The 23828-nt window shown below is 44.6% G+C and overlaps 3 protein-coding genes and 1 long non-coding RNA gene across 5 annotated transcripts; 2 read left to right on the top strand and 2 right to left on the bottom strand.

Moving 5' to 3' along the window:
* Positions 1-243: 243 nt before the first annotated feature.
* Positions 244-9474, top strand: LOC128895974 (uncharacterized). Its single transcript, XM_054159045.1, has 5 exons — positions 244-556; positions 4341-4501; positions 4599-4759; positions 7184-7352; positions 7879-9474. Exons 1-5 carry the CDS (start codon positions 551-553, stop codon positions 8066-8068), a joined length of 687 nt encoding a protein of 228 aa, XP_054015020.1. The 5' UTR covers positions 244-550; the 3' UTR covers positions 8069-9474.
* A 2259-nt stretch (positions 9475-11733) lies between these two features.
* Positions 11734-12762, top strand: LOC128895366 (uncharacterized). The gene is made up of 3 exons (XR_008461751.1): positions 11734-12105; positions 12229-12379; positions 12690-12762. It is a non-coding gene; the product is annotated as an uncharacterized LOC128895366 (long non-coding RNA).
* A 256-nt stretch (positions 12763-13018) lies between these two features.
* LOC128895365 (sodium channel protein Nach-like) lies at positions 13019-17447 on the bottom strand. The gene is given in 9 exon segments (XM_054157902.1): positions 13019-14462; positions 14553-14656; positions 14757-14932; positions 15196-15423; positions 15578-15655; positions 15784-15931; positions 16009-16269; positions 16333-16607; positions 16914-17447. Coding segments are annotated over 9 exon segments (1800 nt in total). The 5' UTR covers positions 17262-17447; the 3' UTR covers positions 13019-14280.
* A 139-nt stretch (positions 17448-17586) lies between these two features.
* LOC128895355 (cAMP-dependent protein kinase catalytic subunit PRKX) lies at positions 17587-23702 on the bottom strand. Of its 2 annotated transcripts, XM_054157888.1 has the most exons (6): positions 22775-23702; positions 22371-22488; positions 20189-20351; positions 19487-19750; positions 18702-19032; positions 17587-18495 (listed from the first exon to the last, which is right to left on the bottom strand). In XM_054157888.1, the coding sequence occupies exons 2-6, from the start codon at positions 22459-22461 to the stop codon at positions 18349-18351; spliced, it is 996 nt and encodes a 331-aa protein (XP_054013863.1). In that variant the 5' UTR covers positions 22462-22488; positions 22775-23702; the 3' UTR covers positions 17587-18348. The 2 variants fall into 2 exon arrangements, with proteins under 2 accessions (XP_054013863.1, XP_054013864.1); XM_054157889.1 differs by lacking the exons at positions 22371-22488; positions 22775-23702 and adding an exon at positions 20687-20804.
* Between the last annotated feature and the right edge of the window lie 126 nt (positions 23703-23828).

The raw sequence follows: 23828 nt of genomic DNA, 5'->3' as shown, positions 1-23828 counted from the left end.
GATTGTGTACCATTCCTTTGTTCTCCCTGCATCTTATTTTAAGTGATATTTTATTTTTTAAAAGTATAACGATTCCCAGAGAGGTGTTGTTCAGTGATCTGGATTGGAATGGAAGGAGGAGTTTTGACGAAACTCAGGTGAAAGAGGAGGGGGGGGGGGCGTAGCTGGTTACCCTCTTTCGTTCAGCTTTTTCTCCAACAAGAGAAAAAAAACGATTTCGTGGCGGAATAGGGGCCGATATTCCTCGTTCCCATCCCCTCTTTCTCCCCAGCTCCGACGAAGCACAGAGAGCGGTTACTTACGATTCTACAGTCAACCTCTGGACATCCACCTGTGAGGACGGAGGAGGTGTTCGACCCCACGACATCCGGTGTAGTGACATGAACAGTGTTTAAGAAGACTCGTGGTGCCCTGGTTTCGATCCTGTCCCTTTCCACTCATCGAACCTTTCGATCGATTAATGCAACGCATAGTCGATCGCATAATCGTCGAACGGGCCGAGAAAAGGTTTCAGACGCTCCAGTGTTAGACTTGATCTTCATCACGGTGAATGACGGTGAGTCTTCGGTAACTCTGTACTAAATCTCGATCGCTAATTTTCGTGGCAACCCTAAAAAAGCTTAAGATTCATCAGGTTCGCATTGACCATTTAAGAAATTACTGTTTGCATGGGGTCCCTGATCTCGATTAGACTCGAGAGATAAATTAAGCACCCGGAAAATTAAACCTCGCGGTCAGGTACCAATTAGAAATTTTCGACGCGCATCTAACGCAGCAAGAGGAAAATAGTTGTGCTAAAATTTTAACCAGAGCTGAACAACCATTTCCTCGAATAACAAACGAATGAAATGTACCTGTTACAGCTCCCGAGTTGTTCAAGATTCGTATCTAGATTAGAATTTTGTCCGTCTCTGGTTTGAATTCATCCGTGTAGATGAACGAGCGCCACGTGCGATGGAGAGTGCGCGCATAAATCTTTGAAGGTCGAGAAAATTGAGATTACAGGTGGGAAAGATTCCGAGCAGGTACGAGGATGCAGCGGTGCATCTCGAAAATGATTATTGTAGTCGAGTTAGAGTGGTACGGGAGGTGATATTCTTCGAAGGTTTATCATTCAAGGGAGTTGCCCGAGGATTCTCCGAATTTATAGGCAAGACAATGTCTCAAACGTTTCCGAAATTCCAGTTCTTGCAGAAAATTTCTCGCAGCCCCGAGAAATTTAATAATGTCTGTAATAATTTTCTTTAACCTACGCACGTGTTCCTGTTCCCCTTTCCGTTTTGAAATGAATAGAAAGTTCAGGCCATGGTGTGCAGCTTTCCCTTGCGAACATCGAGAGGGTTAATACTCGATAGCGTTCGCTCGTGACAGGGTCAGGTGATGGATGGTAAGGTGTTAACGAACCTCTGACGAGGACGTTTCTGCGAAACGGAGACCGGGATCGAAGCCAAAAGGAATTTCGAACTCCGTAACAAGACGCTGACAGTTAGAATAATTTATTCATGAAACGAAGCACCGAAATGGCTGTACCGTTATCGAGGACAAGGATGAATAAACGTACGCCCGATAAAGGCCGACCAACGCGAGAGGAAAGAACGTTTTCGACGATTCATCTTTACCGTTAGAACCGACCGCGCGACTCGCTTATGGTCCACGGTGGAATCTGCTCATCGCTTCCGGAAGTACACTTTTTTTCTCGAGTGTTTCTACCAGTTAGCGCGGTTCGGTGAGCTTACCCGATGGCTGAAACAAATTTTCTAAACGATTAACAATGCCAGTTGCTTCCCGCGCAAAGATACAATGCACCTCGCTCTTCGTGTACCGGGTTTAATTTATAATAAGAGGTCATATTCTCTCACAAGGTCTGCTATCAATTAAACTTTATACACGTAAAAGAGCGGGACCGATTCTGTTGTAAATAAACGAGGAAGGCCGTGTCCCCTCGCTCCTCCCTCGTCCTTGGAGAAGCTTCCACGCAGCTCCAGTTAGGAAATCGTTGCCCTGATCAAAGATAGCGAACAACCTGTTAATTGTTCCTGGCGCAGTTTGTTAGCAGATTAACAGTACTCCGGCTGCTGGGGGAATGAGCTCCCAACGACGTGAGAAATAGCTGTGGTCGCGAACAATTGTTCATCTCCATGCTACAATTACCCACGGATGCGGCAAACCGTGGAAGTTCACCTCGATCTCTTCAAGTTCAAGCGATTCTCACATACGTCTCGTCTTCGCTCGCTTGGGATCAGTGGCGCATTATATTTTAACGAAGCCCAAGATGAAATTGTTAAAAAAGCAGCAAACGTTTAAAAATAAACCGCATTTCTATTCGTTTATAAACGTTGATTCAGGGGATCCCCTTCGATCAAGGCCTCAGGCGTAAGTCTTGTTTGTCTGTGAGATAACCGTTATGCAATCCTTTGATAGACGGATAACCCGTATATATTTATCCAACCGCATTTATTCTGCGATCGATGTCGGATCGATAATTACACGCTGCGCCACGTCTAACCCGATCTAAACGCGTTCAACTCCATGCTTTGCGAATCGAATGCAACGATCTTGACGAAAGAAGATTGATTGGATAATTTATATTAGATATTAGAAGACGTTAAATAAGGAATTTCGTGACGCGACTAAAACTATCAACGTTAAAACAGCAATTGTATAAATTCCTCCAGAGGATCTATTGCCACGTTTTAGTTACAAAGGATAGCTTTCCTCGTCCACGACGCATTTTCATCGCGACATGCAATTTCAGGATGAAGATGTGCGAACGAATCAGTGACGAGAATTAACGCTGCGAGCGGCGCAGACTTCCTGAAGAAACAGATACGCGACACCGGTCACGGCCAATGACCAGCCTTGAGTGCTTACCCATTAACGATTTCCTTCCTTTCCTTTTCCCACGCGCGATTCATCGTCTTTGCCAGGACGTCACGATTTTCTGCCAGACTGACCTCTCTTGGCTTCGAATCCTCGAGCACCACCCCGGTTAAAAGACCGCAAAGCTCGAAATAAGAGTATGCGAGCACATTTGTATCGCCAATCGTTTCGAGAAGATTTTCTAGAAATCGATTCAGACTCGAGCATGCCTAATTCGATGCGCAAGCATGCTTTCACTCGTGGTGAATCGTCGACGAACGCGCATAACGGAAGTTCCGCGGACCCGGCAACCCAGAAACCCCGAACGTTATACTTACATGGGATCGATATCGATTACGCTCGACTAATCGTCACTCCTAATTCGATCCCGTCACTCTTTCGCACTTTTTCGACTGACTTTGTCGCTCGGGAGGCTCGAAAGGGAAAAAATGCTTTACTTACTCGTTTTCTGACAGTGGAGATGCCAGAGTGTCAGCGTTCCGTGAAACGAAGTCACGGACCGAGGGAAACGATAACGGGAGGATTCAGAGTCGATTCGTTGAACGTCCGCAAAATTGCGTGAACAGAACTCTTAAATCGTTGGCTGCTATTGATCACGAAAGCTCGATATTATCTATCGATTTTTTTACGTGCTACGTTAAAAATCAAGGAAGCAAGAAATGCAAATCTAAAGAAACGCGTGCAGTTGTCGCTGGCGAAAGATCTGGGTTGATTTTAAAAAAACTTGTCCGTACTATCGCAAGCGCGCTGAAGTAATCGCCAATCAGCTCTGGCGTCCAACCTCGTTCTGCCAATCGGAAGTCGACGCGCGTTTACGCATTCATGGCGGTATGAACGACTTTTTTTGAAAGCAGTGCGCGGAGCCGAAGGTAAAAATAGACGGCACGATACGCGTGCGCGGTTACGATGAATTTTTACACGGCGAGTCACACCAAGTCCATTCAGTGTCATTTGCTTTTGCTCTTGACCTTGCGCGAACTCCCGAGGTCCAAGACCTCGCGCTCGTTCGCACTATTGTCGATATAGCGGTGGGCCTCAGCGAATTTTTGTTTCATACTTGCATTATATTCGTTTGAAAATATCGAATTGACATCGCAAACAAATTGTAAATCTCTTAAATTAAAGAATATACTTGAATTTACTCTCGGTACTCGAATGCTAAATTATTCGAGTACGTCCCACCTTACTATCTCCATCGCGACAACGTGTTTCCTCGTAGCCGTGATCCAAGTCCAGAGCCAGCTGTGATTGTTTTATTCATGAGCACCCGTTCGTGCTCCCGAACGTAATTAGTTTCTCATTAATACTCATCCACGAAGAGGTTCCCGATACGTGAAACGATTCTTTCCCGTACATTCCTCTCGCGATGTACAGGCTGCTCCATCGGGTATGGGCAAAATTCTCATTCAGATTGGTAACAATAATCCGGAGTAAAAATAATATTTGAATTCCAATTCCAGATGTCCAGGTACCTCGGCCTGATTCTCGTTATCACGACGTGTAGCCACGTCTACGGAGCCAAAACATGCGAGGGGAACGGTCTGGGCCTGAAGTACGTGTGGGGTGACGCGCTGACGGACCCAATGGACTGCGTAGGCCCGAATAACATGCAGTATCCGTCGTAAGTGTCCCCTTGTAAGGGCGTCCGCTGAAATTCGAGGCAGCTCCCTTTCCGATTTCCTCGATGTACCGTTCCGATAAACGAAAAAATGTCGTAGAGCCGCGATATCGAGAAGTTACAAGAACCTGTGGGCGAGCAGTCGAACGGCGAGGTCTCATCAGCCACGAACGATCGACCCCGAGCTGACGAGGCAGGCACTTCTGCACAATTACAAGGCTGTTCACGGCGGCTACTCGATCGCAGAGAACTCTCGAAACGGTAAGTTCTTCGCGAAAACAATTTTAATGAGCGACCAAGTGGTCTCTTCTTTCGAGAACAGTTCGAAAGTCTGATACGATGAATCCATCGAAACGGTTTTTTCGCTTGGAGAGAATCGCGTCTACGTGTACGCGAAGAACAATATTTTCATTCTATTCGATCCACGAGCGAAAAATATTTTACTCCCTTGGCCCGCACCCTTGTCGAACCTTCGCAATTTGTTTTACGCGTTCCGCGTTCGCTATTTTGCTCGAATAGAATTTCGTGCACACACACATAAATATCTTGTACCCGTACTCGTTTGGTGCCCTCGGTTGCTGCAGCTCGCAAACACCAGCGATGGCGGCTATTAATTTATAATTATCGCAGTCGCTCCTGCGGGATATTATCGAGACGATGCGCGTTCACGCGCGCGTTATAAGGTTATTGTACCGTGGCTGGTAATATGCAAACATTCTGCTCTCATGCTCTGGCTGTTTCCCTCGCGAACGTTCTTGGGGACTTGGCGCTTTTAGAAGAAGTATGCAGTTTCCCGCGGATTTGCTGCCGTGCGAATGTTTCGCGGTGATACCGTTGCTCAGACATTAACGAGAGAACCGCGTAAAGTGTTACACACCTGATCTCAATGAAACATTCAAGCTGGATAGAGGACCGAAAATTATTGCACTCGCTATAGAGTAGAATCTCGATAGCTCGGGAGTTATTCGGCGATAAAGATAAAACGTACCACCTTGCTAGCTTTTAATACCAATCTATAGACGTATCGAAACTTAATCTGAATTCTATAGAGGGACATCGTCTGTAGCTTTACCGATATATCTTCGAAGGTTCATTCAAATTCGATTCGTGCCACTTGATGTGGTTCCCTCGTCGATCGGGCGACTGTAAAGTGCTCTTGTTCCATAAAACATTTATGCGTCACCGGGTTTCTCCAACGAATTCAGCGCTGTGCTAGTTCACACCCGGGGTGGTCAGAATATTAATTAAACTATCAACCACTAATTGTGCAATTCGGATAGAACAAGATTCGTTAACGGATAATATTTAACGAAATACGATCAGGGGGCTTGAAAACGCGTTTAACCAGAAAAAGAATGTTTTACGGATCGCAATGCTTTCCTTCCTTATAGGTCGGAAAGTAAAAAGTTGGTTCCGCAAGCACGCAGTGTCGCCTACTTTCGTAGCGCTTTCCCTAAGCACCTACTACCGAAACAAAAAGTGTCAGCTACGGCAACTTTCGTTTTTTCAACGTATGGACTATCGATTTTTGAGTCCAGTCGCGACGAAGGTTGCGCGCCACTGGTGTAAACTGAGTCGTCAATTCGCGGAAGGACTCGTCGTTCGATTCCGAGCTCGTTCACGCAGGACGCGTTCGAAAATCTACAAAAATCGGAACAACCGGTTGCGCGTTGTACCAGGACCTCGCAGCCTTGACTTACGCGACTGTCCTTATGACACGAAAACCTGGTTCGAAACAACCACAACACCCGCCGCGCGTGTTCCTGCTCGGTCGACGCGTGACCTTTGATTCTCGCGCCATTAGAGACTCGTTAGCCGCGAAAAAATGAATCCATCGACGGTAGAACGTTGTATTCTTCGTCGGGTTCGAGACAAAGTGAATCCTAAAGTTCTCGTCTAATTAAAATAAAAAAGAAATTTCATTTTGACTAGAAAATAAATGAAATACGCAACGTATAATTGATAAATCGGTTACTCGAATTTTGATGGAAAAAATCTGGAAAAAATCTGTCCCACTGCGGATACTATGGATTAATGGGTCCGCTGATGCAGGAGGACGGTAATAAGGCACCGTGTTATCCGGCCAATACAGTTATCGCTCCGTTCTGCTCGTAACGGGACCCGCTGGCGACCCACTCATCGTTTCGAACACACCAGTCGACGGAATTCCAAAGAAAGGGCACCGATATCGCGAACGAATTACCCGATTCCTTTCATTCATAGAAATCCCTGCCGTGAATTCAAATTTTCGACCGATGACCGCTGGGAATTTTTTCATCCGCGTTCCTTCGACGTTCCCGCATGGCTCTAACCGAGGAATCATGCTCTCTCGGGTCGTCGATACTGTTAGAATTTATTTATTCATTTATGCAGATGGGAAGACACTGTTTAGTGCGAGTAGAACATAATTACGATGGAGAACGAAGGTAAAAATTTGCATATTATTACTCTGGACGATGTCGTAATTTGTCTAGACGAGCACACATGGTGCGCCGTTTAGCGTGATGACCATATTTCCGCAGTCTTTGATTACATGCCCCTTCTATGGTATATCATTAACGTCGAGGAACCATCACAGGTCAATCTAGTATGTACACCATACAGTAACGCGTTGGGAAATGAAAAACACACATCTGGAAGACGAATAATTGTTTACTCGAAGAAAACAATTATTTTTGTCCGTAGGACGAGCATTTTCACCGAGAGAATCGTGCGGTTCTCCAGCCAGATTATGCAAAACGAGGTACAACACTACGGCGCCCATGTACGGGGTCAGCTTAACCAGTGGTCAACCAGTGACGATCGTGCAAAAATTCCCAGATCTTTTGCAGCAGGTCGTCTTCGAGGTTTGCGAGTAAGTACTCCTCGTATAACAACTAATAATTTTAACGATGCATTTCATCGTTATCATTTTTAATTTGAAATGGACCAGTCGCCCGTTATCCATTACTTTTGTAATGGACTATTTTTCTAGAAATGCATTACAAAAGTTTTTGTATTTCTTACAACTCTGCTCCTCGTACCAGTTCCTCTATACGTCGCTTCGAAAACTCGCTCGCGTGTCTCCGAACCGCGCATACCAGATGCACAGGTCTCCGATCCTTATCCACTGTTACTTTCTTAGCACGTCGTGTCGTGATCCGCGAACGTGAGCGAGGCGATTCAAATTCGAAATTCATCGAGGCTTATCGGCGGGTGGTCGCGGCGATTCGAATGTGGCACAGTGGAACGAACTGGTCTACAATGTCGAGTTCGTGACCGAGGACGAGCCTACTTTTGAACCGTTTATCGGGTCGCTGTTTGCACTGTTTGTTTCATGACAACCCAATAGTCAACGTATTCACGGGTGAACGTATAGAGACATTGCCGAATTGTTTCAGGTCGAAAGAGTGCGACGTGGTCCACGGTGAATGCACGCAGACGTACGTGCCGTACCTGTTTCTAGTGATTCCTCTCGGTCCAGTGACCTTGACCGGTCAGGATTACGTTCTCGTCGAGAGCGGTTGCGTCTGCAAACCGAGGAATTCGGCAAGCGCCTCGTCGGAGCCACCGGCCGTTCCGAGCTTTTAAACGTTCATCGAACCCTCCAGAGCTGGTCTGGCGTCGCGAGCATTTCCAAAGGCGGGCAACTCTCGAGAGCCAGCGTCCAACGTCGCGTCGAGCGCGACTTGTCGCTCAGGAAGGTGAATCCTCGTGCTCTAAGAACCTCGCCGCCGGGACCTAGTAACCTCTTTGACGGAGCTAGCCCATCGCCGTCGAGAGACCAGTATTCAAGTTGCTAGAAAATGATTTCTCGGGAGAAATCGAGAAAATGGACGATTTTCCTTCCCGCGAGATCGTTCGATTTCCTTCCGCGACGGAAGGTGAGCCGCTTTTTACCTTTGACATTGAAATTTCGACCCTTCCCGGTCAATTGAAACCCGATTTCGTTTCGATTACCCGGGGATTCCAGTGTTTCGCGTCCCGACGAATAAGTCGCTACCATCGTTCGTTGGAATGTAAAATTCGCTGATCCGCGTGCCGTTGAATTTTGCAGGGCAAATAGTACCGTTTCCGACAGAAAAGCTCTTACACGATACGATATAACTTGGCGCGCTCTCTAAACGTGCCGCATCGCGTGTCCATACCGTTCTCTCGTTAGTTTCGTCAATTTCAGGTGAAAAGGGCTCGAAGAGATTATTTCAGCGTGAAAAAAAAAAACGCACGTATCAGGACGGAGGCGATCGTTTCGCGGAATCCGGTCTCGGAATTCGATCGAGTTCGTTAGACCTGCCTCGCGAGCCGGTTTCGAGCTGGTGGTACAGGCTGCCTCGTAACAGCGTTCCACGGAATGCATCGTACAAGTTATTCTTTCCAGAGGCATCGTAAAGTTATATCATTCGGCTCTATCAGAGTTGCAACCAGCCCGGAAACGTTAATGGGTTCTTCGATTCTCCATCGCTGCACGATTGTTTTTAACGTGTTCGTACTTTATTCGTCCTTTCATCGATGCTTTTCCTTATTGCTCGATTATATTTACAACACCGGTAATTTTCAAGTGTCGGGAATATATAGCATAGGAATCCAGTTCTTTATTATCATTATTCATCTCCGTAAATTGTGAAACGCAACGTGCGGTGCGATCATAGGTACTTAATACCGCGAGTTGCAGTGGGATGCAACATATGGCACTTATCTTTGTTTTTCTTGGCATATTACGTTCTTCTTTTGTATTTATCAAGTAATACTTAACAAAACGCACCGCAGGGTGCCCGCTTCATTTTTTTTTTTTTTGATAATTATGTGCGGAACGCACCGCATGCTGCGCCCCACGGTCCAAAGCAATTCTTTGTGGGACATGCCACATGGTGAGCCCCACATATTTCTTGAATGTTTCTTTTTTTTTTTTTTTTTCTTTGCGGATCGTATCATTCACTCCGCGCCTTATTATTCTTGAGTAATTACTTTCGAAACGCACCATGTCCTGCACGAATTTTTTGTCTGTTATCTTATTCAACTTATTTCATGAATATCCGTTGAGAGGGAAATATAGAACGTCAGAAGACAAGATCATACTCGTTATGTTGTTCGAGGTAGCCTAGTCACTCGCGGGACACGCCACTGGCCCGCTTATGCTTCTCGGAACCGGACTCTGGAAGCTCGTCGTCGGAATGGTACCGACAAACAGGATGGACGTGCAGTCGCGGTACGAATGGACCGTACCATGAATTCCGATGAGTATAATGTACCGTTAGCCGTGTTGCGGGACCCTTCACCTCGATTTACTTCACTTGGTTATTTCATAGACGGGATCCGTGCGCGGCGCCCAAAAGAGGCTCTGACTCTGCCACTCGTGTTCGTGCCGCGCCACTTATCAAAGACAACCGTTTAAAACGTCATTAGACCATCTGTTAACGATCTGGGATTCGTTTCATATCTTCCGTACGTCCTCGATTAAAATCTCGCGCATTAAGTCCACTACTGTAAGGAACAACGAGCCTTCGCTTGGTATCAGAGATAGGAAGATCGATCCTGAGCTGGGAATAAGGTGGTATCATCGTTAGGTGAAACGTGGGTAGGGTCGAATAGTTTTTTTTAATTGTAAACTTGCTATTCCTCGCAGGATTAATCTTTCTTTCTACCTACAATACATTTGCGGTTCTTGTACGTTGAATCGACGATGATTGTTTATCGTTAATTCTCTGCTAGATGTTATTAATATTATTAGAATACGCTGATTCGACGTACAATGATTTCGTCGACAGCTCACGGATCAGTAATAAGGGGAAAACGATTAACGGAGAAGGAGAACGGAGTATCAAGAGATAGAGAATAATTCTTATCTAAATAAAAATGTCGAATAACGAATGAACGATAATTAATTGCTTGTCTATTAATTGTTACACAAACGGCAGTACTTGAATTGTAAAATGAAATAATACGTAAAGGATAACCAGACATTGATCTGTTCGCTCAAATATAAGTTACAAATAAGTTTACTCGCGATTGAATACGTTGGATTATCCAATTTCTTTTATTTCAATAATAAAAAATAACTTTTTATCCGGCTGAGAGTGTTGCCTATCTCTAGTGGAACGCAGCTCTACGTTCAACACGCGCAACGAACGATGCTTCCATACCGCATGTCATCATTTGTATCTATAGTTGTAATATGCAATCATGTATTAAATAATTTATTATTAGATTACTATGTACTGTGTAATAAATTATTTCAATGAATATAACGATTTTTTTGTAAAAATAAATTTCTATTTTAATTCAACTTTTGTAGGTACGTTTTTAATGAAAAGATATCAAAGGGTATACATAAAAAGAAGAAATACTCAGTTCAAATTACGCGCGATTTTCATTCAATTTAATAGCCATCTCGCGGTGAATAGGTGGAACTAAAATCCCGACCTCCGTACAGCGCACCACCGGGAAAACGCCCAAGCTTGTCCTCGAATAGTTCCTTTTCGTAACGCTAGATGGCGCCATTTACGTCGCGATTTACCGACTTGTCGATATATTACCATAATGTCGGTAAATTACCACGTAAACGGCGCCATCTAGCGTCAAAAAGAGGAACTATTCGAGGACAAGCTTAGGCGTTTTCCCGGTGGTGCGCTGTACGGAGGTCGGGATTTTAGTTCCACCTATTCACCGCGAGATGGCGATACCATTTATTGTTCCGTAAAAGCGCGTAGTTTAGATTCAAAAGTGATTATATAACCAAATAACTGAAATCTTTCGAACAGAATGTCTTTCCCCTCTATAAAAAATATGCAGGGACTAATATTTTGCGACCACTTCCTTAACGCAGTCTAATTTAACGTATCGAGAGTGTTCTCTCATAAAAATCAAAACATTTAACTGTGTTTTAACAAGTATAGAAATACGAAGCACGCGCGACTCTGTTTTTTAGATTGAAAATACGTACGTAATAATAATATCTAATTGTCCATTCCCTCTTAACCTTTGATTTATAACCAATCACAGTTTAATATAATTAATTTCTAAAAAAGAAACGTATAGAATTGTAGGAAACAGTTGCGACGAAAGAGTTAATATACAAGCGCTACTTTGCTCTCCTCGAGGAAACTTACGGCGTCGTTTCTAGCGTCAGGTGATCCGGAAGGCCTTGAGTCGATATCCGCCCTTGCATCGACGGCGATCGCGAATCGATCCGGAGCTTTTTCCACCGAAGCTATATCCAATATATTCACGTGTGCTTAATATAACCCGAGGTGGCAGAGAACACGTTGGTTTCGCATCAACAGTCGGTGGTGGGACCTGGGCTACCAATCCTGGAGCAGAAGTTACAAGGGAAGGTGCAATATATTGTCCGCGAAAGAGCTGGTGGGGATCTAACCACGGTTCCTGGAGGAATTTCGGGATCATCGCTGATCCTGCGTAGAGCGATCCAGTCGGAGATCGAACGCAAAGTGACGCGGTGCTTTGTTATTCCTTCGGCTCGATTTCGATTCGTTCGTTTCCAGTAAACTTTCCACGGCTCTCCACAGTTTAAAGTCGACTAAACAGCCAATCGATAAAAAGCATTAACAAGTTTCGTTGACGAATTCGTCGTCCAAGAACAAAGATTATCGTCGAGCGACCGATAATCCTCCGTAAGTAGCCATCGTGGCATCCATTTCGTACAATGAGGAGAATATTATATTGGTATAGAGAGTAGAGTCGAGGTGAACTTGGTCGACACGCGAACGCAAACGAATGCTTTTTATCCTCCCCAGTGCCGTGAACTTCCAGTGAACACCGAAAAATGCCACTGCCAGCCCACGAAACGAAGAACATCCTCACCACGTACTTCATACTCATACTTCTGTTGATTTGCCTCTGGTTACTGTACGCAGGATTGTTTTAACTTCGGTGTACCTCAGCATGGTGAGTTTATCATTCCGTACGTAATAATAAATATTAAAAATGTTCAATTTTTTTGGAATTGCGTGGCAGTTTTCGAAATGAGAAACAAATATATGGTTACGTCCGTTCCTAGAGATTTGCGGCACGGTAGTGCTTCTTATAGGTCGTGATCATTGAAATCTCCGCGACAAAGATGATTTCTGGCACGCGCAGTCACGGATTAATCGCGAAAGGGTCCCGGAACGCAATTCCTAATCTTCCTAAAAATGTACTCTGCGCACTATGTGGAGTGAACATTGCCGTAAAATGTGGTTGTTTTTGTTGATTTCAGGGTCGAAGCAAGAAGGGAACACCTCGACAGCCCGCCAACCTCGATTGGTCTGCGATGCCACGCTCGATTTTATTCTATTCTCTCGATTTTGTTCTGTTCGCGCGAAAAGCAAAATGTAAGTCCATATACGTCGCATTGTATCGAAACGGAGTGATGGAACGAGGTTCGGAAAATGGGACTGTTCGAAAAGTATCATCGTTGCTAGTATGTGTTTCGTTCTGCTTGAGACAGCCGATTGGATATCGAAGTCACCTTTTTACATAATCAGAAGCGTTGGATCGATTGCTCGAAGACATGGACAATGTACATTTCTTTCAAATCCTAGCTCCCACCAAAATGTATTCCAGGGTAATTGGATTTCCAAGTGGCAGCTTTGTTTCTAATAAAATCGGCAAAAAGTACTGGCGTTTTACCAGAAACTCGACGATCAAAGAGAAACACAAGCTTCTCGTAAACACGAAACGTTACGCGACTCGAGAGTGAATGTTTCGCGAAGTAACGATGGCGCCTGTCGGGCTGTTATAAACATATTTTTTACCGATGGAAGAATGCAAGATTTTAATTTGAAATTTTGCGCACGCTTTTATTACTGTTTTAGTACGACGTACACATTTTCAGAGAAAGATTTACCTAAGAAAAGAAAGAAGAAAAAAAAGCCAGCGACTTCGGGGATCGAAAACACTTCTGTTACGCGAACTGCGTAAGAAACACGTGGGCGTTTAGTCGAAAATAGCCGATGCTTCCAACTCTCTTCGCGTTGTACAGCCTAACAGTCGACGTACAGAGAACTAAATCGGTATTTTCGATAGGACTCCCGAAAATAGATGTTATGAGCATCGCTGCTGTCCGAATATATTGCCACGCTAAGCCGTGATCGACGGATCCTCCTCGATCGTTGCGTAACCGTAGACCGTTGCTGTTTCTCCAGGATCGAATTACCGATTTATTCGATTACGAATCTTTACGTATAAATAGAAATACCGCGGAGAAACGTTTCTCGACCGCTTTCCATGTATCGCGACTGTTTTTTGCGACTGAGTTTCGTTTATTTGAAATTTTAATTTTTCGGATAAAATAATATATTTTCAGCGAATGTCGCGTAACGTTTGAAAGGGGATTGCTTTTTGCGATAGTTAATTGTAACCATTACAGTGGCAGTCCTTTAATAAAGAAGTTAAGTTTTTTTTGAAACCTGAGACGAAGCTAGCTCGTTGGATCGGCATAGCCACTACTCTCTAGCTCTCGAATGGTTTCGACTAAATGTCTCCTCGTCAGGAACACGATTCGTCGTCAGACGAACTTCAAAGCGGAAACTGGCCGTAGTAAATATTTTTACCGTCGTGGATGTAAACATGTTCGCGGCGTTCCAGTAATCGCTCGAAATAGATCTAATTGCTCCAGATTCTTGGTGCTCCACGTATGCCAGCGGCGTTACACAATAGATCTCCCGAACCAAGCCATCGATTCGTAGAGCTGACCCGTTTCCCTGTTCCATTCCGCGATAGAAAGGGTGTTTGAAGACACAAAGAAAGAGAAAAGCGAAACGTTTAATCGATCCGTGATACACGTGTCTGCGTATACTTACTAACGATCAATAATTATACGATGGAGGATCAACGTGACTATCGTGGACGATTCGCTTCCTCTTCGAGGTTGATTTGATTTTAGGCCGTAAGAAAATTGCACGACACAGCAAGCCACCGAAATAAACGATCTCGACCAGGCTTAGGAAACTACAGCCGAGGAACAGACTAAAAATCCCTCCAATCGACGCTGAAATATAAAAATATACGAAAATTCTGCAATAAAAGATAGTTTCGTCGAAGGTAAACGTATGAGAGCGCACTTGTTTCGAATCGTTACCTAAGAGATACACCTCGTCGGCCGCTGGCAACGTTTCTGTGATCTGAAAGACTTGCGAATTCATGAAGACCCTTAAAACAGCGCTCTCTTCCGATACATGTGTGCTGGAACAAACGCGTAGCTCGTGTCGTCAGTGATGGGGAACGTGGCCTTTAAGAACGAAAGTATTCGATACGATAATCGATTTACGAAGCATCGACTCACTAGCTAGACGAAGAGTTGGTTTTGGTCAGGTGCATCAAGTTGGGAAAACTGTCGTAAACCTGTTCTTGGCACGGTGCACGACAAGAGCAGGTAAAATTTGGCATAATGACGTCCTTGACGATACTTATCTCTTTCGAGTGCTCCTGAATGCAGATCAGTCCCTTCAAGCCGCAACGCTAAAATTGGTCCTGACACTAAGAAACTAGATAGGATCGGTAATAGCTCGTTACTTAAAAAAATAGTCCACCGTTAACGAAAAAATTACAATTGAAGAATTAAGCCTGTAGGAGAATTTATAAACAAAGGGTTGAAATGTATACAGGGTGTCCCAGAAGTAATGTAAGAAACCGGAAATGGGAGGTAGCTGAGGTTGATTCGGAATCGTCTTAGCTACATATACAGACACCCTGTACATATATAGCGTTTCTGATCAATTTACTTTGATTTTGTAATACTCTGCTATGTTGTTGAAGATGTACGGCAAGCATCCGCAGACGCCAATCATCATTTTTATTCTGCAATTCGTGTAGCAGTTCAAGTACCGATAAGTGGGAAAATATTCCAAGGTATTTATGTTTCCCGGGATGCACACAGGGACCTTTTGGTTTGCCGAGTTGAGATGATCCAATCCTTCCGGCTTTATAATGACCTCTCCCTTTATACTGATCTGTAGATACATTATGCAACGTGAACGATCTTTGCAATGAAACGGTCCTAGAGGTAAAAACGCTTCGTCAAATGAATCACGAGCTTTTTAAAATATTTAAAGAAATCCAAGAAACAACCTATTCCTCGTCGGATAATCAAGTCGAACGTGGTACCTGCATCTCGCGGTGCTTCTGCACGGCGTACGAATTGGTGTTGAATCCTGGAAACTCCATGCTGTGATGAACGATCACCTGTTCGAGAAACAGAGAATGTCAATGTTACGAGTGAGTCTATCGTTTAATTTGGACAAATTTGTTCAATAAACATGGAGAGTACGAGTCCTCTCTAATTTATCACAAGATATTCTTAATTATCCTACCAAAACGCCATCGTTGTTAGTAATTACTTCATCAAGTTCGTTCTCGCCGATGTCGTCATCGTTGAGGACATCCTTCTTTATCACTAGCTTCAGTCCGCTCCTCCGACCGAAATCGACGGAGGCTAGTGGCCTCGGGGTCGGCTGTTGTCTGAACGTTTCAAAGAAAACGATGAAGATTACCTTCTAAACAATTTAACGATAAACTATTTTCATTGATTCACTTGCTTTTCGCGTCCCACGAATTCTTCGAGAAGATAATTGAAGGAGCAGCAGCATCCGTAGAAAGTGAGCGAGATCTTGATGAACTTGTTGCAATCGATTCGCTCGCTGCTCCACCAACACGCTTCGACCACATCCTCGCAGGGTTTCAGGTTCTTCACAAAATCCATCACGGTCCATTTGTTCACCTTCAGGAACATTTGCAACTTGTCCATGTGCTTGTACTTCTTTACAGGAGTGTAGGGCAACATTATGTGATGGCCGTATCTGCGTCGAATTGCGTCGCGTTAATTAATCGCATGTTTAAGTGCTTCGTCAACCGACACCTACTTTAAGAAAGTCATCGCCAATTCTCTGGTTACGTTTTCCGGCAAAATGGCGCCGTCCATAATTTTCAAGCGTCTTTGGAGCGAAATGGGCGAGAAAGGGCAAATGGTAACGGCTGGGAACGGCATCTTGAAAATTGGATAGTCGAAATCTTTTATGTACGTGTTCGTCGGATCCTCTTCGTAACGTTGCATGAATTGTATCACCATCAGGCTTAAACCTGAAACGAAACCCTTGACAGTCGCCTAATAAAACACGTTCCTGGAGATTTGCTGTATCTCGACAATTGTTTTAAGTATATTTCAACAAAAAAATATATATATATTAGGTTCAATATTTATACTGTAATATCACTCTTTGCTTTGGATTGAAACGTGTATTTAAATCTTGGAAAAAATTCTCGACGTCTACGTGTACCCTCTTATGTAAACATAAAATAGTAGTTGCTTTCTTAAATATGAATATCGCATGGGAAATATTGTAGTAGATTCTGACAGCCTTCATTGCAGCTTCTTCGGGGTTCAAAGTGTCCAATCCGAACAACACTTGGACCCTGAAGTCCCTGCTAGTATGAATCACAAAGCCCTGAATATCTCGCACACTTTTAGTCACGTACATACGAATCCGGTGAGCATGGCGCAGAACCACATAATCTTCCCATAGAACCCGACTTTTATGCTGAGTTTGCCAAAGTATTGCAAGCCGTGTACGGAAGTGCTCGCCAAAAAGTCGTTCACGACGTCTCGAACCGTTGGAATATTTTTGGTATCCTCCGAAGGATCTATCGCGTGGGTGGATTTTGCGTCAACGACTTTAACAGTTTTTCCGATTGTTCGTACCACGCCCTCCGAACCATCGAGTCTTCGAATCTTCGGCTTGGCGTTGTTGTAGTAGACGAACTGCTGCTGCGTCTTGGGGAATCTCTTGGACATCGTCGATCGTCAGTGTTAAACACTGTTTACCATCGAGAAGTGTACAAAGTTTCTGTAACACGCTTCAAATTAACTCTCGTGAACCTACTGAGTTGCTTTCGCACGGAATGCTGCGTTTTATGAAAGTCAACCAAGGTTCCGTGCGAAGTTTTCGTATAAATTATTCACAGGCTTGTTTCAAAATTAATCGTATAGGCGAAAGGCATATGCCAGCCGATAATATCGCGCTACCCGCACAAAGGAACGTCGATTGTCAGCCGTGCGCGTAGCACGCTTCGTTCAACGATGGGTTTCGGTGATTTAGATCCAGTTGTACGATTGGAAATTTAATAAAAAGTGCACGTATCGATTATTATTATTATCCGATCTGTATCACATACACGTTGTTACAATATTTTACATGTGTCCTCTTAAAAAATTATATTATATATTTCTGTCGACACTTCCCTGTATCGCTTACGTATTAGAAGGAACATACATACGTCGACGCGGCCACGCAACGGTTAATTAACTTAACATCGCGTGGTCCGTGTCGCTTCGACTGAAACCCTGTTCTGCCCATCGATTTGCACAATTTTTAACTACGAAATTTGTCCTCGGTAATGACCAAAGTGGTCTTCGTGACAGTATCAAGTGGTACCAATATCAGGAAATAACATTGAATATTTAATTTATCGTGCTTATATACGGAAGCAATTTATCGTAATATATTTCATCTGGTCCAAACGTTGTTGCGAATATCATTAGAGTCACTTTTTTCCATCGTTGCTTCGAAGACCATTTTTTCTCCTTCTACTCGAGCAATTTTTCCATATTTACAATGTCTCGTTGAACCAACGATTTAAACGAGAAAAAAAGAACCGTCAAAACAACGAAGACGTCTATCCTACGTACAAATAAATAATGCAGAACGAAATACAAAACGAATATGTACAAAATGATAAAGAAAGCTCGCGTTAACGCGCGATTTTGTACAGATCACGGCGCCGGTTAACGCAGTCTCGACGAATTGTGTATTTAATTTTTGTGCTCGCGATCTTCCGCAAAATAATTTACTCAGCAAAGACAGAAAATCACGATGTTACTCTTAGAAATCTTGAAACAGAGCGAGCTGTTCCGGTGGCAGAGGAGGCTGCGAACGCCAATCTGTTTCAGGATAATCATCGAAACAGCTTGGATCGCCCGGCGCTTTCACTCTCGGTCTTATCGGCGGTGTCAGAGCTCTCTGAGGTACCTATTCAAATTTCAATTATGTCATTAGCATTTCTAGTTTGTTTCTATTGTACGACCAGAAAATAATGTTTTTTTTTTTACATTAAATTCAAACAAATAAATTTATATGTTTTTATTTCTAATAAATTATCTCGATTTTTGCAAAGCTTTCCACCTCTACAAACTACATCTTGCCAGCCCTGCATCAGTTAGAAATGAATTATTTACCAATGGCCACTCGACCAGCTTGAACCAACGATGCCTCTTGACATCGTCAGCCCCTTGTCTCATGTTTCCCAGTCTTTTCGTCCTGTCCGCGACCAGGAGCTTCTTGATCAGATCCTTGGCAATGGGGTCCATGTGTTTGGGCCACTCTATCCTGCCGCTGAGTATCTTCTCGTAGATGCCGAAAGGATTGTCGTCGAAGAATGGCGGAAAACCAGCCAGCATCTCGTAGATCAGAACCCCGAGCGCCCACCAATCCACCGCTTTGTTGTGTCCTTTGCTCTGAATTATTTCGGGCGCCAAATATTCAGGCGTGCCGCACAGAGTCCACGTCCTAAAAACCACGACGATCGTTCGATGTAATCGCCTCGAAATACGCTTCCGTTCGCAGCAGTGTCATCTAACTCGATCGAGATACTAAACGCTTATCGGACGCAGTTAATTGCGCCTTTTTCTACCTAATTAAATAGCCGTGTCACGGTTGTCGATACGAAGGTATGGCCAGGAAGGACGTTTAGAATGGATAGCATCGCGACGATACTTGGCTCAAAGAACAAACGCGCTTATTTACGGTACCGTGTACAAATCTGATTACAAATGCCAAAGTGAACGATGACGAGTTAATAAAATATTCGCGTGTTTACTTCGTACATAGAAAAATAAAACACTGTTGCAGTTCCGTAAATGTTAGTGTGTCGTGGCTAGGCACGTGGCTAGGTGAGGGACAAAGTGGCAAGGCTACTGAAAAATCGAAGTCGTCTGCGCGTCCTGTCCTGTGGTTGCATTACCTGTCCGTGAGCTTCTTGGAGAATCCGAAGTCGGTGATTTTCAGATGGCCCTGGCTGTCCAACAAGAGATTCTCGGGTTTGAGATCTCTGTAAACTATGTGCTTGCTGTGAAGGTACTCCAAAGCGCAAACGATCTCGGCTGCGTAGAAGCAGCTAGTGGGCCCGGAAAATCTGCCAGCTGCCCTCAGGTAGGAGAAAAGCTCGCCACCCGCTACGAATTCCAGTAGCATGTACACCCTCGCTTCGTCCCTTCCGCTCCAGAGCCTGGAGAAGGAAACGCGTTCAGAAGGGTGGTTTTGGACAAGGGCAGTTCGTCTAGGCCCCACGCTATGCTGAATTTTATCAAATACAACGTAACAAGATAGAGAATCCACGAGAAACTAGAAATACGATGGGTGTAATAAATTTTCTTCTCTGAAATACAACTTCGAAACGCCCCTGTTGATTTTCTCCTGCTAACGACCGCTAATTGGACGTTAGCGACGCGAATCATTCACGGCAGACTAACGAGCATCACTTTCGTCGTCCTCAGTTACGCTTTCTTTTCCACAATTTGTTTCGTTCGACCGACAAACGTACAACTTTCATATTAACTACCGTCGCGCGCTACGTACGCTTCCTCGGGCTGGAGGAACGTTCTTTTGCTTCAAACGATCGTACAGATTCTTCGACAGGAGTAAAGATGAAGTAATTATCGCTTACATGTTCACGATGAAGGGATGCTTGACTTCTTTCAGAACTGTGATTTCGTTCCGCACGTGCTCCACTTGCTTCAATCTGATCACGTCTACCATAGAAAGAATCTTCAGGGCCATCGGGGACCCTTGGTGCCTGCAGAGGACCACTCTGCCAAAGGTGCCCGTACCTGCAACCAAGTCTCGTAATAATCACTTTTGACGATTTATTGTGGAACTACTAATCTACGGAATCAAAATACATCAACGAAAGAGGCAATGAAAAATAGTTGAGCGTATGTTGGAGTTCCATGCCAACGTTTTACAATCGCGATATCTTTGGGTAGCTCTGAAATAAATTGAGTCTAAAGGAATTAAGGAACCCATTCGTTACGCAAAGTGAACGATTACTCGCTAATAGTCAAGATTTCCAACCGTAAAATTAAACGACGACAAATGCGTCTACCGTCGAGTGGTAGCCGTTCTCGCATTATGATTCAAGGTGACAACGCAAAAAAAAGATTACACTCGTGATATCCATCGCTCGAGCCATCCATAATTATCAACGCTCTCTCTATCCCCGTAATTCGTGCGCTTTCCACGGTCTGATTAATGCAAATACTTTTCCCACGTACGCGAGTGACCAAAAGTCGGTCTGCCTAACGTACCACGACCAATTAATGGTGCCTGGTCTGCGTCGCCGAAATTAACCGGCAAATTGCCTCGCGCGACGCGTTTTATCACGGTCGGAACACCGTTTCGCGCACAGTGCTACCACTATATGCGTGACAAAGTTGGCAGAGCGCGAATAAGGGGCGAAACCGCGTTGTTTGCCCCTTGGAGCGATCGAGGTGGCTGCCAGTGACAGCTGGGAACAGGTGTCGATGATAAAAACGACAAGAGGCTTCCGGCAAGCGCGGTTTTAAATGTTACGCGGTGGAAGCGAAATTTACGTAATTGCTACAACTCGTTCGTAAAGTCAAGAATCACGAAGCAAGTTTTCTCGCGATCGACGACGAAAAGAGAATATTAATTTACTCTTTTTGAAAATATAAACTAATTTCCATTCGCGAGCAACGATATTTGTAAATAACTCTCTTCCCTAAAGTTTCTTGTACTATTTAAACTGCGAACATCACCTCTCGCAAACATCGATCAACCGATTTCTGTTCGCTCATAAATATCCGGGTCAGAAGACTCCTGTTCGAATTTCGAGAGCCAGACGTTCCCCTTGATACGTTGCTTTTTTTCCATATGGACACTCGAGAGGATTTTGGTGTCCAGCCAAAACTTGTTTTACGTCTGAAAGAAGCGGTCTGGCACATCTGTTCTGATCGATCTTCTCCGCCAGCGCGCGTGCTGTTTTATGGGCGATTTTAATCTAAGCACGATCGAAGTAAATGGAACGATAGAGAATTAACGTTCCCCGAGAATTTATTTACCCGTCCTGGTAATATAGTGCGTTACTCAGAGACGAGCAGAAGGCCAGCGGTAGGTGTCGAATTTTGAGCGAAAATTGGAATGGACACGGTAGCATCTATCGAGTTATTTTTATTAGGAACGAAGAGCTTGTCGCGGAACGAAAATTCGCGTTTTATTAATTGATAGCGTATTAATCGCATAAATAATTATTTCGCAAGGGACTTTGGAATGTTTGAAAAACCACCAGCGGAACACCTGCAGTTTACTGATCGAGTCTCTCGCGTAAGTCTGACTTAACGAGCAGTTAAATATACACTCGGTGGCCTCTCACTCTCCAGTGGCCCACTTCCTCGCTTCGAGGGTAGTTTGCTTTAGTTCATCTCTAACGTTTTCCTCGGGAGAGCAACGCTTCGAAAGCGACCGTTCGTTCCACCGAATCAAAGAAAAGTAGCAACCAAGCTGGTACATGTATTTTTTAATTAACGAAAGTTACTCGCGTTTCTCCTTCTCGGGAAAATTTCAATGTACGTTTAACGAAAGAATTTCTTCATTGGTTGAATAAAATCATCTAGTTAGTGTAATAAACAATATATTTAAAATTATGATAAAAAAAAAATACGATTTCTACATAGTAGAAAATTTCAAACGCGTACAATGGCGTCCGATGCGTCTCTAAGCCCCATTTCGAATCAGGCTCGAGACAAGTAGAAAGCTACATCGAGAGAATCGATTCGAAACCTCACGCTACTTTCCAACGAAAGGTGCTGCAAACTGTGCACAATGCTCACCTATAGTTTTGATAATCTCCAAATCGTCGATGTCGTATCGCGGCGAGTCCTCCTGCGATCCCTCCTCGTCGGACGTGGTGTCTCCCGACATAGTTTACAAACCGCTGCCCGGGGCCGACTGTTTCAGAGAAAGTTTCTGATTTATTTCTTTCTGTCTGCCGACACGTGGAAAGAAAGGAAGCTCCCGGTTCAATGATTCCACTCGCGGTATTCTTAGATCGCGCGCGGACCACTCGACCTCATATCTGCCCTCCGCGGTCCTTTCGACGACCCTATGCTTCAAACGAACACGGGGACGATCCGAGCACGATTGGATGAACGAAACGTTGGTCCACGGATGGGGTGGACAGGTGCGAATGCTTTTTACCTCCAAGTCTGAAAAGCGGCGCTACGCTCGAACGTACCGGTACATTTATCGCAGCTGTCAACGACCCTCTTCGACGCTGCTCCACACTGCTACTAGTGTATATGTATGCGCGTGTTTCACGTGTGTCATTCGAAGCGTGCACTGCCGGAACAGTCGAACGCACACGACGGTCCACACCACTTTACTCGTTAACGCGAGCGGAGGAAGTGGATTTACATCGCCTAATACGCGTTTACCCTTCGACGACTTTGCGTTGGAAAGATGTTCACCTTCGGAGACTTATTCTTTTTCGGAACACTGGACTGATTTATTTGAAAAAAGAGTATCATCCGTTTTTGAGAAGAGACACAGTTTCCATGTTGCGAGAAACGCGCGACGCACTCGGTTGATTTAAACGAAGCGCGCGTGTTGCGCGACGTGTCGAGACCGAAGCTCTACGCCTTTACGGGCGATCATCCGTGATGTGTTCCGCGGAAGACTGGAAAGGAGAGCGGTACTCGCTGGCCGATATCCTGGACGGCCTTTTACGGGGAGCTATCCGCGGTTGTGCACTTCCTACTTTCTTCGGATTCGGAGAGACGTGGAGAAAAAAGGAGTTTGCAGTTGGATGATAATCTCAGCAGGGAAACCGCGTTCTCGCTTTCTTTGGATTCGAGTTGCTAGGAGGGGAATTAATTGGTGAATGGTGTGACGATTTCACCGAATAATCGGTTATCAGTTCTTTTTTTTATTAACGAACGCGCGTGCACGAAAAGGGATAACCTTCGCAAAATTCACACACACGCGCGCGCGCGAACACACCGTTGTCCCTTAGCGAGCTCTCGATTCGATCTCTATCCGTTAAGCGTCTGAGATCCTGGATCGAGGTGCTAGGATCCTCGGTGTCTTCTGTCACATGATCTCTCCGTGCGGTTCGAATGCCAAGCAGAACTAAACTGGTCACCGAGGGGTCTCAAACGCTCTCTATCCTTCTCTCATCTCTCCCCCCTCTCTTTCCCATGACCCCTTCCATCCCTTTTCACCGCGGTGCCGCTCCCACTTCTCCCTCTCTCTCTCTCTCTCTCTCTTTCCCGCGGAGAAACTCTCACCGA

Source organism: Hylaeus anthracinus, unplaced genomic scaffold (assembly GCF_026225885.1).
Source record: "Hylaeus anthracinus isolate JK02 unplaced genomic scaffold, UHH_iyHylAnth1.0_haploid 5, whole genome shotgun sequence".
Lineage (NCBI taxonomy): Eukaryota > Metazoa > Arthropoda > Insecta > Hymenoptera > Colletidae > Hylaeus > Hylaeus anthracinus.
Note: the sequence above shows the minus strand (reverse complement) of the source record. Positions and strands in the feature narration are given on the sequence as shown.